At 43.2% G+C, this 15393-nt stretch overlaps 1 protein-coding gene across 2 annotated transcripts in view; it reads left to right on the top strand.

Annotated features, from left to right (window-relative positions):
- LOC143706149 (epidermal growth factor receptor-like) overlaps positions 1-15393 on the top strand; it is an 85545-nt gene that overhangs the window by 59972 nt on the left and 10180 nt on the right. The window contains exons 4-13 of one of the 2 annotated variants that reach the window (XM_077197908.1): positions 1970-2104; positions 2210-2278; positions 4343-4461; positions 5947-6088; positions 6455-6571; positions 7384-7510; positions 8787-8860; positions 8960-9050; positions 10659-10858; positions 12035-12167. In XM_077197908.1, coding sequence (XP_077054023.1) covers positions 1970-2104; positions 2210-2278; positions 4343-4461; positions 5947-6088; positions 6455-6571; positions 7384-7510; positions 8787-8860; positions 8960-9050; positions 10659-10858; positions 12035-12167 — 1207 coding nt within the window. Of the gene's footprint in view, positions 1-1969; positions 2105-2209; positions 2279-4342; positions 4462-5946; positions 6089-6454; positions 6572-7383; positions 7511-8786; positions 8861-8959; positions 9051-10628; positions 10859-12034; positions 12168-15393 lie in introns of both variants that reach the window. The other variant, XM_077197829.1, reaches the window with a different exon arrangement.

Here is a 15393-nt window from a genome sequence, read left to right as displayed (position 1 = left end):
TCCACCGCAGGAGGATGACCATCGGTCGGTTAAACAATCACCCCTGAGATGGGTGACCCGGAGATGGATGGAGCTGCCCTCCCCCGGTGGAGGGCCGGGCAGCGAATATTTTGAGTCAAAATTCTGTTCCGTCTCTGGAGTCACAGTGGTACCTAAATTCTAAAAAAAATAGCTGTTCCTCTTTCTCTGGGTCTGAAGAGGGCCCGGAGAGCAGTCGGAGGAGAGAAACCTCACCACTCTCATCCGCCTCTTCTTTTCACCCCCGGGTGCTGCAGCGCGCAGTCTAAGAACACAACCAAGCTTTCTACTGCGCCTCCTGCCCTGTGGAACCAGGTAAGTGTTGCACAGCACACTCAGACTCCGCTACGAGCCGCCTCCCAGAGAGAGCCTCCCGAGCCACATCCTTGTGTTTCACCTCGCTGCCCCACTGCAGGTATGCCACATCCCTGTTTCACCTCGCTGCCCCATTGCGGGTACGTATTTTGAGTTCTGAACGTGGACAGAACTCAAAATCTCAGGACCTCAGACCAGCTTTTTGTCTATTATGGAGGCCAGCAGAAGGGACAGGCTGTCTCCAAGCAGAGGATGGCCCACTGGATAGTGGATGCCATTGCCTTTGCTTACCAAGCACAAGGCGTACCCTGCCCGCTCAGGTTGCATGCTCACTCCACGAGAGACGTTGCATCCACCAGGCTCTGGCACATGGCGCCTCACTTACAGATATCTGTAGAGCTGCGGGCTGGGCAACACCTAACACGTTCGCTAGATATTATAGCCTCCGCGTGGAGCCGATCTCCTCCCGTGTTCTCACCCTAAACGGGTAGAAGCACTGAGAGGCCCAGCTCTGTCAGCTTGCTGCGCCCTACCGTGTGCTCCTTATTGCTCCAGAGTGAAAAGCCAATGAGTCCTCCAACACCCTTCGGCCGGACGTGGCGGAGCGTCCAGTGCCAGGCCTTTATCCGCTGAACCCTTGAGAAACGGTTCTAGACTGGGTTCCATATGTGTGAGCCTGCGGGGATCCCATATGTGTATTCTTCCACGGTTGCACCTAAACGGAAGCCTGTGTCTTTCCCTTGGGTTAAGCCACCCAGTATTTCATATGCAGTAAAACCTTCAGGTTAGTCCATATGTATATCTCCACATAACTCCTTTCAGGAAGAATGTGGGTTCCGCAGCATTCTCCTTTCTAACAGAAAGGGCATGCTTTTCCCAATGTTATCCAAAAATCTCACTGTATGGGTTATCACGGAACAACAGTGACAGATATACTCTGTGTAAGACCTCTCCTATCGTCCTTCCAGGCAAAAAGAGACAAGATCCTTGCACAGGGCGATGTATGGGGTCAGCAGTTGCTGCTTTTGTTCCCTTTGTTAGGGATTCCTATTCGTCGGACCCCGACGTGGTGTCGAGAGAGCAACTGATAGAGAACCTCTCGGTTACATATGGTAACTCGTCGCCACATCTATAGTAACATCCCGTCGCCACATTTGCTGCGCCCCGCTGGGGCAGCCAGGTCACCGGCTTGACTCCTTAGCGAAAACTTCTGCTCATTATATGCGCGTGCCACAATGCTGCGCAGCTGATGGAATTATCGCATGTCAATGTGCATTGGCTCGTTTTAGCTACACTCAAAGTAGATTGGTCTCTCTAGCAAGATATCTATTCGTCGGTCCCCGACGTGGCGTCTCCGTTCCCTTCTTTAGGGAATGAGGGTTACCATATGTAACCGAGACGCTATTTTTCCTAATTTTTTTTCTTCCAAATGAGAATAACACATGCTTCTAACTGACCTGTATGTCTTTCACACATTTGTTTTGTAGAGGGAATAACATTCATTAATCTCCATTCCTAGTGCTGAAAGCTATATTTGGAAAACAATAATAGACCTAAATTTCAACTGTCACTCTTTGTGAATTTTGTCATACAGTACATTAATGCATTGTTCAAACACTGTCATTTTCCCTCCAAGAAATACTGAAGGGTGGAGTAAAATTTATCAAGAACAGTCATTTATGTAATGTGGAGACCATCCAGTGGACTGATATTCTGAACATGAAGAGCCATCCTGAAATTATAGAGGCAGAACCAAACTTGTCAACATACTGTAGGTCCCTCAAGATTAATTTTTAAAAATACATATACACACATATTAAATGTTACTTTTTTATTTTGCACGTTGATTAAGAATGTTCTACTCTACCTCCCGCAGGTAAGCAGTGTGACTCAAGCTGTCACAATGGTTCCTGTTGGGGTCCTGGTCCTCAAAACTGCCAAACAAGTAAGTGGTCCTAAACTACTCGAGTGACTGAATCTGAATGTTTTTCCTACTTTCAGGCTTCTTAGTAAATTAGTGAAAACATACTAATGTGGCGAGCAGGATGAGGCTGAGGGCCGTGAGAGAGTGGCACGAGGCCGGTGGCGTGATTACTGATGACCGCCAACTGCGCGACGCACCGGTCTCGTATCTCTCACGGAGGAGCGGAAATATAAAAGGAGGAGTGACGACAGTGGAGATCGAGAGAGGCCAGGCCTGGAGTTTTTTTTGTTTTGTTTTGTTATATGTGTGTTATATGTCTTTTTGTATGTGTATTCAAATCTTTGAATGTTCACCGGTTCCCGCCTCCTTCTTCCCGTAACATCTAACCGCGTTACAAGTTGTAGAAGTGTTCTAAAAAAACAAAAAACAGAAACCTTTTAAAAGCTAGCGACTGGAAACACAGATAGTTAACACTACTATTCAAAAGTTTGGTTCTGGGAGCAGTTTATTTGAAGATTCAGTCTCTCTTAACACTCCCTTTCTGATAGCCTACTCTGCTCTGCTCTGCTTGATTGGTCAGACAGCCCAGTCTGTTGTGATTGGTTTAATCTGCTCTGATTGGTCAGATGGCCCAGTCTGTTGTGACTGGTCAGACAGCCCAGTCTGTTGTGATTGGTCTAATCTGTTCACATTGGTCAGATGGCCTAGTCGGTTGTGATTGGTCTGCTCTGCTTTCATTGGTCAGACGGCTCAGTCTGTTGTGATTGGTCACCGCTTACAGCTCATGTCAGAAACAAAAAGGCCATTATCATATCTGAATTTCAGCTCCAAAGGCTTTGTTGTGGCAAAAATTCATCTCAAACAAACATCACTGCGTAAGAGACACTCAGAGTCAAATTATATAAAATAGAAGTATTTATTCTTGCAAGAATAGGAGCAGTCTAATACACAGTTGTTACCCTGTGCAGAAGAGTGACACACCCCCAGACAGACTGAACTAGCTTTTATCTTAGTTTCAAGGCCTTCTTCCCCCCAGAGCCTTCCTCCCAGTAGTTTTCCATAGACGTCACTAGTTGGCCCACTAAGCTCCCCTGCACCAAATGGCCTTCTGACATCTAGGTCAGAGGTCCTTGTTCGTCTGTTCTCTGGAGTGTCTCCCCCTTCTGCCTCCCCAGGTACATAAACAGAATCTTCTCTCACTACAAGTGAGAGACACACATGTGACATTATTTGAATCATCTATATTTTACTAAAGATCAATGAATATCATTAAAATTGCCACCACAGCTTCTTAAGCGTTTATAAACAGTCATATGAACAAGAAAAATGGATCGTCCTTTTTTGGATTTGCTTTTGCAGTGCAGAAAGCAGAAAACTTTTTGACATGTCGACAACATGAAATACAGGGAGTAGACATTGTTCACGGGCAGCCAATGAAGACCATCGACTGGCATTATACAAATTTGCTAAATTGTTATGTAAGTATGTAACAGGAAGTGAGACAGGAATTGCTGACAACTCGGCAGTTCAGAATCGATTGTTGTTTTTTAGGAGACAATAACTGTATTTGTTGTGCACTGTGCTCTTTAAAACTTTGCAGACCTTTTAACTGTTGTCACCCTGGGTTATGGCAAGGAACATATACGATGAAGTAGATTAGAACAGGGAACATACTTTAATGATAAATCCACAAACATGTAGCTTCAACATTTATGTCATTGAGAATGGACAAGTAACTGAAAAATAAAACAGTATTAAAAACCCTTATCTTAAACCTGGATTATCTTGTTTCATGCTGTACTGGTTTGTAATGCACAATACCACTGCAAAATACAGTGAATTGACAGTTTTTGGATTTCTGTAAGAATTTCTGCTTTTTGAGTAGTATTTTTAAATGCTCCTCTTTAGTTAGTTTAGTTGATCCTTGGCTGATATTCACGACTGCCGAAGAACACTACTTGACCCCCAGAGGACTGTTTTGAAAACTCTTCAGACGAATATTGAATTGTTGTTGCTGTGCTCAGCTGTAGCGAACACTGATAGGTATGTTAGCATCTCTGAAGGTTCTTCCCTCTCTGAATCTAGAGACTAAGGTGATCTGTGCGGAGCAGTGCTCGGGCAGGTGTAAGGGACTCAAACCTATTGACTGCTGCAATGAACATTGTGCTGCTGGCTGTACTGGACCCAGACCAACCGACTGCCTGGTGAGAAACACAGTGTGCAGATGTGTTAGATTCATTTCCCAGCCATTCATTGTTTGCTCATTTATCATTTAGTACATACTGTATGCTATATTTAGCGTAAATTTAGTTAGTGAATTAGGTGTAGACATAATGTTTAGATAATTATGAACTGAACTAGTGTGAATAATGATAGCAGCATGACTCAATATTTGAGAAATTCACAGCAGCTTGAATGTGTTAATAAAAACTAAAATAACAGATTTTTATTTGAATATATATTAAAATGGGATCAAAGCTGAATTTTCAGAATCATTACTCCAGTCTTCAGTGTTACATGATCCTTTAGAAATCATTCTAATATGCTGTTTTACTGCTCAAAAAACATTTCTTGTTATTATCAATGTTGAAAACAATTGTGCTGCTTTATATTTTTGTAGAAACCACTTTGATGAATAGAAATTTTAAAGGAACAGCATTTTTTTTAAATAGATATCTTTGGTACAGTCCTTTTTCGCATGTACATACTGTAGGATTACAAATTTTATTTAAATGTTTAATTGAGCTTCCAATACAATAGTATAGAAACTGAGAAAGTTTATTAGTGTGAATTTTGTATCTAAGGTAAATGATGTCACAAACCTGCCTGTTCCTGTCTGTCCAGCTCTCTATTGTCAGAGCCCTGAGACTATCACCTTTTGTCTTTATGCACTGCCTGGCCATTAAGATAATGTGAAGGTATCGGTGAAGAGTCTGGCTGATAGGATTAGGATATTTACACTACACTGTTATGCTGATTGGATTAGGATTGGTAACACTCTCAGTCTAGGGCACATTCCTTAACCCAGATGCCTCATTTACATGCTTTTGTTTCCACCTTTATGTAACTCCTCCCCCTGAAAGGGTATATGAACTAAATGTATACTGCCTTAGTTAGACTTGATTGAGATGACTACAGCGACGCAATAAAGAACTTATATCTCAACAATCTCCTGGTCTGCAACTCTATCTTTTCTACACTTGAGAAGAAGAAGTTCACAACAATACTATGTACTTATTATAGCAATTACTATAACTGGGTTATAACTAGGTACTAATCCTGAACCTACTCCTAAACCTAACCTTAACCCACGTAGTTATCTTATACTTACCAGTACTTTCTTGGGCAATTACACTGCAAGTACACTATGGTACATGTACTGTAAAATAAAGTGTAACCAAATATTTTGTAACATTATAAATCTTGTTACTGTCACTTTTAATAAATTTAAAGCATCCTCGCTGAATAAAAGTATTAAATTATTTAGTTAAAAACTTTTGAACTATAGTGTACTATATATAAGCCTTTGAAAAAATACAAGAAACAAGGTATTTAGTGTCTGGAAACAGTTGTTACAGTGAAACATTCATTACCAATGGAGTGCACAGCTGCAGTAAATGTAACCTCAAGGGCAATGAAGATGATTTCGGACTAGTGCGCTCATGGGAAACGCTGTTTGTGTTCTGCAGGCCTGTAAGGACTTCCAGGATGAAGGGACATGTAAGGACGCATGTCCACGGCTCATGCTCTACGACCCCAACACACACCAGCTCGCTCCCAACCCCGACGGGAAGTACAGCTTTGGGGCAACGTGTATCAAGATATGCCCACGTAAGGCCAGGCTGAAGTCAGAATGAGACACGAATCTTCACTCTGTTTGTTTGTTTTTTTACACTTGAACACACGACCAGATTCTAATAATGTCTTTCATGCGAAATCAAATCTGTTAGGTCTTGAATTCCTTCATTCTGGAGATTAATGTTTTAGGTGTTCAGGGTTAAAATTTAAACAACACAATCCAGGTAAAGAGAATCACTCTGGTGTGGATCGTGAGCCTGCAACTCAAACTCTGGTTTCTGAATAACATCTCAGAAAGCAGGATAACCATGACAGAATGATTTGACGCGTTAGGACTGTGTTGCTGGTTGGTTGTGGTTAATGACTCCGGAGTGACTGATGGTTTGATGTTTTTCTCAGATAACTATGTCGTGACAGACCATGGGGCATGTGTGAGAACATGCAGCCCTGGCACCTATGAGGTGGATGAGGGTGGAGTTCGGAAATGTAAGAAGTGTGATGGCCTGTGTCCAAAAGGTACAGTTAAGACTGCTGGTCAGGTTTTTTTTTTATGAGGAAAGATTGTTTTTCTGTTTGTTTTCTCTCTTTTTTTCTAATTTGACAAACACGTTAGTCTTGTTTTAGTTGCATTTACAACTGTATTCTAATATCATTTAAAAGATATAATTAAAACTATGTAGAAGGCATAAAACGACAATCCATTGCATTGTAGTGTCTGTTAGTGATCTTTCCTTCCATAGTATTGCACGTTAACTATTGTAACTAAGCTTTTCCAACAATACAGTCAACATATAGCCATGATATGTTGTATTAAAAAAAAAAAAAAAAAAAACACACACGTGTGTGTGTATACACTATCGTTCAAAGTCTCTTATGCTTAGCAAGGCTGCATTTATTTAATCAAAAATATTATTACAAGGTAAAACGTATTTAACTTGTAAATCATTTATTCCTATGATGTCAAAGCTGAATTTCTTCAGTGTCACATGATGTCGCACTCATGTATAAATATAAATATTTTGTAATATTATAAATGTCAATTTTAATCAATTTAATATGGCCTTGCTAAATAAAATTTTTATACTGAATCAACATATTTAATTATTTAATTTCTTTATTTAAATAGTTTTGTAAAGCCATTCATACATACAGTAAGCATAATTGAAGTCCTTCAGATCCAAAGATTTTTAAGATAATTCAAAGCATAAATTCAGTCAAGTTTTTACTTGTAGCATAAGTACTAAATTTATTTTTGCCTTCAGGGCTAGATCTTCACCTTAGAAAGGAGTTGCAATTAATTTTTAATGTGTGTGCTAACAATCCCTTAGTTTGCAATGGGCTTGGAATGGGACCTTTGACCAATGTCCTGTCAATCAATGCCAGCAACATCGACTCCTTTGAGAACTGCACAAAAATCAGCGGAGATGTTGCAATCCTCACCACAACAATAAATGGGTGAGAATTATATTTTACACTCTCTGATAACAAAGAATGGACTGCACAATGCTGAGTGCCATTGTATGTTTGTTAAAAACATCCTTCAAATATTTTTGGTTACACTTTATGTCGATAGTCCACTTTAGACATTCCACTAACTATTAGTAACTTTGCAACTACAGGTCAACTAAATCTCATTAGAGTATTTGACTGTTAGTTTGGGGATTGAGCTAGTAGAATAAGTTGACATGTTGTTGCAAAGTTATTTATAGTCAGTAGAATATCTGAAGGGAGTATCAATATAAAGTGTCAGCAGATATTAAGCAGACAGTCTACTAATACTAACTAAATACTAATACTCTAATGACAGGTATTTGACAGGTAGTTGCAAAGTTACTTATAGCTAGAGTTGGGTATCGTTTGAATATTAGCGATTCTGATTCTGGTTACTGATTCCGATTCTTATTGATTCTCATTTAGATTAAAATTACAAAATGAGTCAGTCAAGATCAATTAGTGATTTTCTTTTTCTTTTGTTCTTTGATTAACATTAATGGCACAGACAGCAGCAGGAATATTAGGCTGCTGTCACTTTAAGAGCTGCACGAATCCATTATGCTGACACTATACAATATACTAATATTATACAATATACTAATATTATACAATATACAAATTAACCTTTTTATGTTCACAAAAGACAAAACCGACGAAGATAGTTTAACATAATTTTGTGTGTATTTGTCTGTTCAAGCGAAAGAAGATGGGAAATAGAAATCAATTCAGTATTCGCGACTGTATGAGGCGGGTGCTTGCTCTTTGGATGCGTAACAGCGCACAAGTGCTGAATTGAGTTTCTTTCGCGTCTTCTAGTGATTGAATGGTTTGAAATCGCATAAAAATTTGCACACAGAAATCGATAAGCAGTATCGAAATGTGTGTCTTATTGAGTCGTCGGTTCTTGGAAACTTAGTATCGGTTCTCGATACCCAACCCTACTTATAGTCAGTAAAATGTCTGTTGAGGACCATCAGACAGTCTACTAATATTCTAATGAGAGTGAGTTAACATGTAGTTGCAAAGTGTTATTTAGTAGAATGTCTAAATTGGAAATCGAAATAATGTTTCCATATTTTTTTGCCATTTGCTTAGGATTTAGATTGTGTGATTGAGGCAAATTTTCCACAAACTCTTTGATATCAATCTGCTTATGGTGACGTTAGGATTTGACAATCATTTTGTTTTTGTTTACCAGAAAGAAAGTCATTTTAGGATTTTTTTTTTTTTATTGTAGTGACCCGCATACTAAAACTTCAGGACTGGACCCAGCCAAGCTCAACGTGTTCAGAACTGTAAAAGAAATCACTGGTGAGAATGCAGTGGTTTAATATTGGACATTTATGATGGTTAACATGGTGTATCATGTACCTTTAGTGTTCATAAACTTCCTCTTCACCCAACTCAAAGGCTACCTACTGATTCAGCAGTGGCCGGAAAACATGTTATCCCTCAGTGCCTTTGAAAACCTTGAGGTCATCCTTGGACGGACAAAAACGGCGTAAGTCAATAAAAAATACTGTGGTCTCAAAAGAGGCTTTCGCAGTACATGTACTTTTTTTGTTTTGTTTTTTATAAATAGATATAGAATAGAAGATAAAGTGATAGTATTAATGACTCGAGTGTTGCCGAAAAAAGATGCATCTTCAGCTGTTTCTAGAAAATGGCCACGGACTCAGCAGTTCGAGTTGAATTAGGCAGATCATTCCACAAGCAGGGAACAGACCAGGTAAAGGTCCGAGAAAGAGATTTTGTGCCTCTTTGAGATGGCACCACGAGGGAGCAGAGCCAGTGGTTCATGTAGGCGAACGTCAGTGACTTGAACTTGATGCGAGCGGCAACAGGCAACCAGTGCAATTTTTTGAGGAGAGGAGTGACGTGTGCTCTCTTCGGCTCGTTAAAGAACACTCTAGCTGCAGCATTCTTGATCAGTTGCAGAGGTTTGATAGTGCCAGGAGAGCATTACAATAGTCCAGTCTGGATAGAACAAGCGCTTGGACAAGGAGTTGTGTAGTGTGCTCTGATAGGACGGGCTTGATCCTGCTAATGTTGTATAAGGCAAATCTGCAGGACCGGGTAGTTCTAGCAATGTGATCTGTGAAGTTCAATTGATCAACAATCACAACTCCAAGGTTCCTGGCTGATCTTGATGGAGTTATGGTTGACGAACCCAGCTGAATGGAGAAGTTGTGGTGTAGTGTTGTGTTGGCCAGGACCACAAGCAGTTCTGTCTTCGCAAGGTTTAGTTGAAGGTGGTGGTCCTTCATTCAGCCAGAAATGTCTGCCAGACATGCCGAGATGCAAGTAGCAACCGTCGGATCATCAGGGTGGAATGAGAGGTAGAGTTGATATCATCAGTATAGCAATGATAGGAAAAGCCATGTTTCTGAATCACAAATCCTTATGATGTCATGTAGATGGAGAAGAGAAGTGGTCCAAGCATTGAGCCCTGAGGCACCCCAGTAGCTAGATGTTGGGTCTTAGACACCTCACCCCTCCACGACACCCTAAAGGACCTACCTGAGAGGTAAGACTTGAACCATTGGAGTGCGATTCCCGAGATGCCCTTCGTCTTTAGGATTGAGAGGAGGATCAGGTTGTTAACTGTGTCAAAGGCAGCAGACAGATCCAGCAAGATGAGAACTGAAGATTTGAACATTGAGGATTGAGAACTCTTGCCAGTCTCAGAACTTCAATTACCGAGAACAGGGCAGTGTCAGTTAAGTGTCCGCTTTTGAAACCAGACTGGTTGTTGTCAAGGAGGTTGTTCTGTGTAAGACAGGAAGAGATCTGGTAGTTCCTATAGTGCTGGGTTTGACCCACTAGTAGGAGCTAATTTATTTCCCGCAAAAGGCGTACCTATAACTAAAATCGTTCCCAGTTCCTGCGGTACGAACACGCCAAAAAGCATTTACTTCCGCCATTAGTTCAAGGAACTATGAAAAGGTTCCTCCGGTGCGAAAGCCGAAAGCTTAAATATGTTGGCAGTCTCACATAATTTTGACGGATTACGACAAATTACAAATTAGCAAGCTGCACCTAAATTAATCACTTTTTTGAGTCTGTTTTGCATATACAGAACCCGCATCTTTCTCTCCTGCTCCCAAAGAGGTACATTCAGCTTGGCTGTCACCCAAACTAAAATCACACATATCGGCCTGCGGTCTCTGAGGGAGATCAGTGATGGTGACGTGATTATCTCTACAAATGCGAATCTCTGCTACACCAGCCCTGACCAGTGGACACGACTCTTCAAATCTAAAGACCAGACTGCCAAAATGATAGCAAATGCTGATGGTGACATCTGCGGTAAATGAATTATCACAATAACACCTGTTAAAGAATTTCAGTTTAGTTCACTCCCAAAAAATGACAACTCTTTTGAAAGTTTACTCACCTTTGTGTCACTCCAAGCCTACACTGTATGTGTGCTGTCTTTATCAGTAAAGCACAAAAAGTGAATTTTTAAAGAATCTTCACAAAGTCCTTATCCAAATGCTGTTCATACTGTCAAGCTCAAAAAAGCCCACAAAACATAAAAGAAGTCCAGTCAACTTCTGCACTTTATTCCAAGTTTTCCCTTGTGAACAACAAGTGCACTTAATTGTATTGATCATACAGAATTAACAAAAATGTGCTTAACATCAAATAATGTATTATGCTCTTGATTAATATTTCCATGAATTTCAAAGGCCCAACAAAAAACAAATGACATGGAAATAGCTGAATAGAAAATGTTGTATTCATATTAGCCAAACCCTTGTGAAAAAAAGTGTGCTTAATTGTATTAAATGTGCAGTATTAAATGTGCAGTTGTAGTGTATTTCAAATGGGGGGGGGGGGGGGGATATCACATTATGAAATAAATGCTTTTCTCCAAAACACGCTGGCCATAATTATTGGCTCCTTGTTATTAAATACTTTTTGCAACCTGCTTTTGCCAAGATAACAGCTCTGAGTTTTCTTCTATAATGCCTGATGAGTTTGGAGAACAACACTGTTCTAACAGAAAACCGTTAACGCGCTCTGGCCCACTCATCTGCACAACAACAGTGCCTGGCGGCTCGAGAACGCAAACCCGAAATGGGTTCCAAAGGGCAAGCCCTGAAAAAAAAAAAAAAATCTCTGGTCAAGCTTTAAAAACGCAAACCTTTGAAAGCGCTGACGGCAAGAACATGTGTATTACGCGTTCAGTCTATAATTATGCGCGTTTGAATATATATTTGCACAGGCGTGTAGTCTTTTATTTACAACTTGAGCTCAACAAAATACTTGTCTGGCCTTAAACATTTTATGAAAAAACACACTGTATATATTAAAAAGTTCTTGCAAATAATACAATAGTAATTAAATAAAAGGTCATTTAACTGAGTACAATTTCATTACTGGTTCTTAACACACTTAAGTACTATTTTAAAAAGTGCACTTTGCAATAATGTCAAATTAAGGTACATTTTATATCGTATTTGAATATGTGTGTTACAGCGAATCAGAGCAGAACATGTGATGAGATGTGCACTACTGATGGCTGCTGGGGTCCTGGTCCCACTATGTGCTTCGTCTGTAAGCATTACAGCCGTAGAAAACACTGTGTGGCTTCCTGTAACCTACTGTCTGGGTGAGTGAGACTATTATGCCTTCTCAGTTGATCCATGTTCAAACTCGAAATAATAAGTGACCAAATCTCTTAAAGTTCCCCTGTAGTCAATATTTAATCCCTTAAAACTGATTTTTTATCACCAAAATTACATATTTAAACGCTTGAAATTATTCCTTGTTCCTTGAAATTATTTTAATTCATGGCTTAAAATGGCTTGAATGTAACTCCCTTGCCTCATTTAGTATATGTGGTTCTATGAATATCCAAATTAGCCCCCCCTCCACTCACTCACAGCAGCTCAGAGATCCACTCGTTGACGATCACACGTTGATCTGATTGGTTACAATGAAGTTTCTGACGTCAGAAACACCAGCGATATCAAACCATGTTTTTGAGACTGTCTTTGTTTCACTGCAGTTTTAAGGAGAAAATACTCAGCCATGGTGTTGACTTGTGTATTTGCACATGGTTTGTCTTAAAACTTTAAAAACGCCACATAGACATATAAACAACATTGAAAACGTCTCGGTTACGTATGTAACCCTCGTTCCCTGAGTACAGGGAACGGAGACGTGTCGTCGGGGGAGTTCCCTGACGAATTGGGATCACGCTAGGGAGACCAATTGCCTTCGAGTGAATTAAAACGAGCCAATGAAAATTGGCATGCAAGATTTGCATTCCGCGACCCGCCTACCAGCGCGGGTATAAAAGGCGGAAGTAAACATTGCGCAATGCTTTTCGCTGAGGAGCCGAACGGTGTCCAGTCCTCCGCGAAGGTACAGCAACATGGCGAAGGGACGACACGTCTCCCGTTCCCTGTACTCAGGGAACGAGGGTTACATACGTAACCGAGACGTTCCCTTTCGTCCTGGGAACTCCGACGTGTCGTCGGGGGAGTTCCCTGACGAATTGGGATCCCTAATAAAACGCCATGGTGCTGGCCCCTTCCAGCGCCCGGCAAAGCTACCCTGCAGCAGTTTCTTGAAATAAGTTGCGGGAGCTAGCACGGGAAACACACTGCTGTTTCGCGAGACCCGCACAGTGGATATTGGATAACACTGGGAAAGCGTTCCCTCAAGAGAGGAGGGAACGCTGCGGAAGCCCCAGCCTGACTGAGGAAGGCCAGGAATACACATATGTACTAGCCCGAAGGAATAGTGAAACATATGGCAGTCCCTGAGGTAGTCCCAATCCAAGGGAAGTGGGAGCGTACTCAACAGGGACGACGAACGAGTCCGTCAAGGGGAAGACACGGCTGAACTGCACGTGGCCTCATGGGTCACAAATAGAAACCACTGGAGCACCCAGTCTACTAGCAGCTCCTTACTAGAGGTAGCAGACCTGGTGCCGGGCGGTCCGCCACGCCCAACACCGGAGGGGTGAAGGAGGAACTCTTGAGGCTCACCAACGTAGGGCGCCATACGGAGCAAAGAACGCACGTATCCGCTGTTTGAGGCGGAGTGGCGCAGCAAGCCGACACAACCTATTCCCTCGACCCACTGGCCGTAGCCAGAACTTGGGAGGAAACAGGTTCCACACGAAGGCTATAGAACCTAGCGAACGTGTTAGGTGTCGCCCAGCCCGCAGCTCTACAGATGTCTGTCAGCGAGGCGCCTTGAGCCAAAGCCCAGGAAGCGGCAACACCTCTAGTGGAGTGAGCGCGCAACCTGGGAGGACAAGGCTCACCCAGAGACTCATATGCTCGGATGATAGCATCCACTAACCAGTGGGCTAACCTCTGCTTGGAGACGGCCTTCCCCTTCTGCTGGCCTCCGTAACAGACAAAGAGCTGATCTGAGGTTCTGAAGCTTTGCGTTCTGTCAATATAAACCCGCAGGGCACGGACGGGACAGAGAAAAGCCAGGGCTGGGTCTGCCTCCTCCTGGGACAGCGCTTGCAGGTTCACTACCTGGTCCATGAAGGGAGGGGTAGGAACCTTGGGCACATATCCGAGCCGGGGTCTCACACAACGTGAGAAAGGCCCGGCCCAAACTCTAGGCACGATTCGTCGACCGAAAAAGCCTGCAGATCCCCGACCCTCTTGAAAGAGGCCAATGCCAACAGGAGCGCTGTCTTAATGGACAGGATATTATCTCACCGTCAGCAAAGGCTCAAAGGGAGGACTTTGAAGAGCTCTAAGTACCAGAGCAAGGTCCCAAGAGGGTACAGAGTGCGAAACACGAGGTGGATTTAACCTCCTGGCACCCTTAAGGAATCTGATGACCAGGTCGTGCTTCCCTAGGGACTTACCTTCCACTGCATCGTGATGCGCAGCTACTGCGGCGACATACACTTTGAGGGTGGAGGGGGACAGCCTCCGCTCCAACCCATCCTGCAGGAAGGAAAGCACGACACCGATCGGGCAAGTCCGGGGGTCCTCCTGACGGGAGGAACACCAATCGACGAACAGGTTCCACTTCAACGAATAGAGGCGCCACGTAGAGGGGGCTCTAGCGGAAGTGATGGTGTCTACCACTGCCTGTGGTAGACCATCTAGAACCTCCGCGTCCCGTCCAGGGACCAGACATGGAGTTTCCAGAGGTCTGGACGCGGGTGCCATAGAGTGCCCCGTCTCTGAGGAAGAAGGTCCTTCCTCAAAGGAATCGGCCAGGGAGGGGCTGTCGCGAGGAGCATGAGTTCGGTGAACCAAGTCCTGGTGGGCCAATATGGCGCCACAAGAAGGACCTGCTCCTCGTCCTCCCAGACCTTGCACAGAGTCTGTGCAAGAAGGCTCACTGGGGGAAACGCATACTTGCGCAGGTCCCGGGGCCAGCTGTGAGCCAGGGCGTCCGTGCCGAGGGTCCCCTCGGACAGGGAGTAAAACCACTGGCAATGGGTCGTGTCCGGAGAGGCAAACAGGTCTACCTGTGCGACTCCGAAGACACTCCAAATCAGCTGGACCGACTGGGGATGGAGTCGCCACTCTCCTGGCAGGGGAGGCAGCCGTGAGAGCTCGTCTGCCACACGGTTGAGCTCCCCTGAAATGTGAATGGCACGAAGCGACCTCAGATGCTACTGACTCCATAGGAGGAGGTCGGAGGCAAGTCGCGACAAACGACGGGAGCGTAGACCACCTTGATGGTTGATGTACGCAACGGTCGCAGTGCTGTCCGTACGGACCAGTACGTGCTTGTGTCTGAGAACCCCTCTGAGGCGACGCAAGGCTAAGCGTACTGCTTGCAACTCTAGGCAGTTGATATGCCAATGCAGTTGAGGCCCCGTCCACAGACCTGAAACTGCATGC

This window comes from Siphateles boraxobius, unplaced genomic scaffold, assembly GCF_051911475.1.
Source record: "Siphateles boraxobius isolate OS27281-9 unplaced genomic scaffold, OSU_SipBor_1 1, whole genome shotgun sequence".
Taxonomy (NCBI): Eukaryota; Metazoa; Chordata; class Actinopteri; order Cypriniformes; family Leuciscidae; genus Siphateles; species Siphateles boraxobius.
The sequence above is the reverse complement of the archived record's forward strand: the minus strand, read 5'-3'. Positions and strand labels throughout refer to the sequence as shown.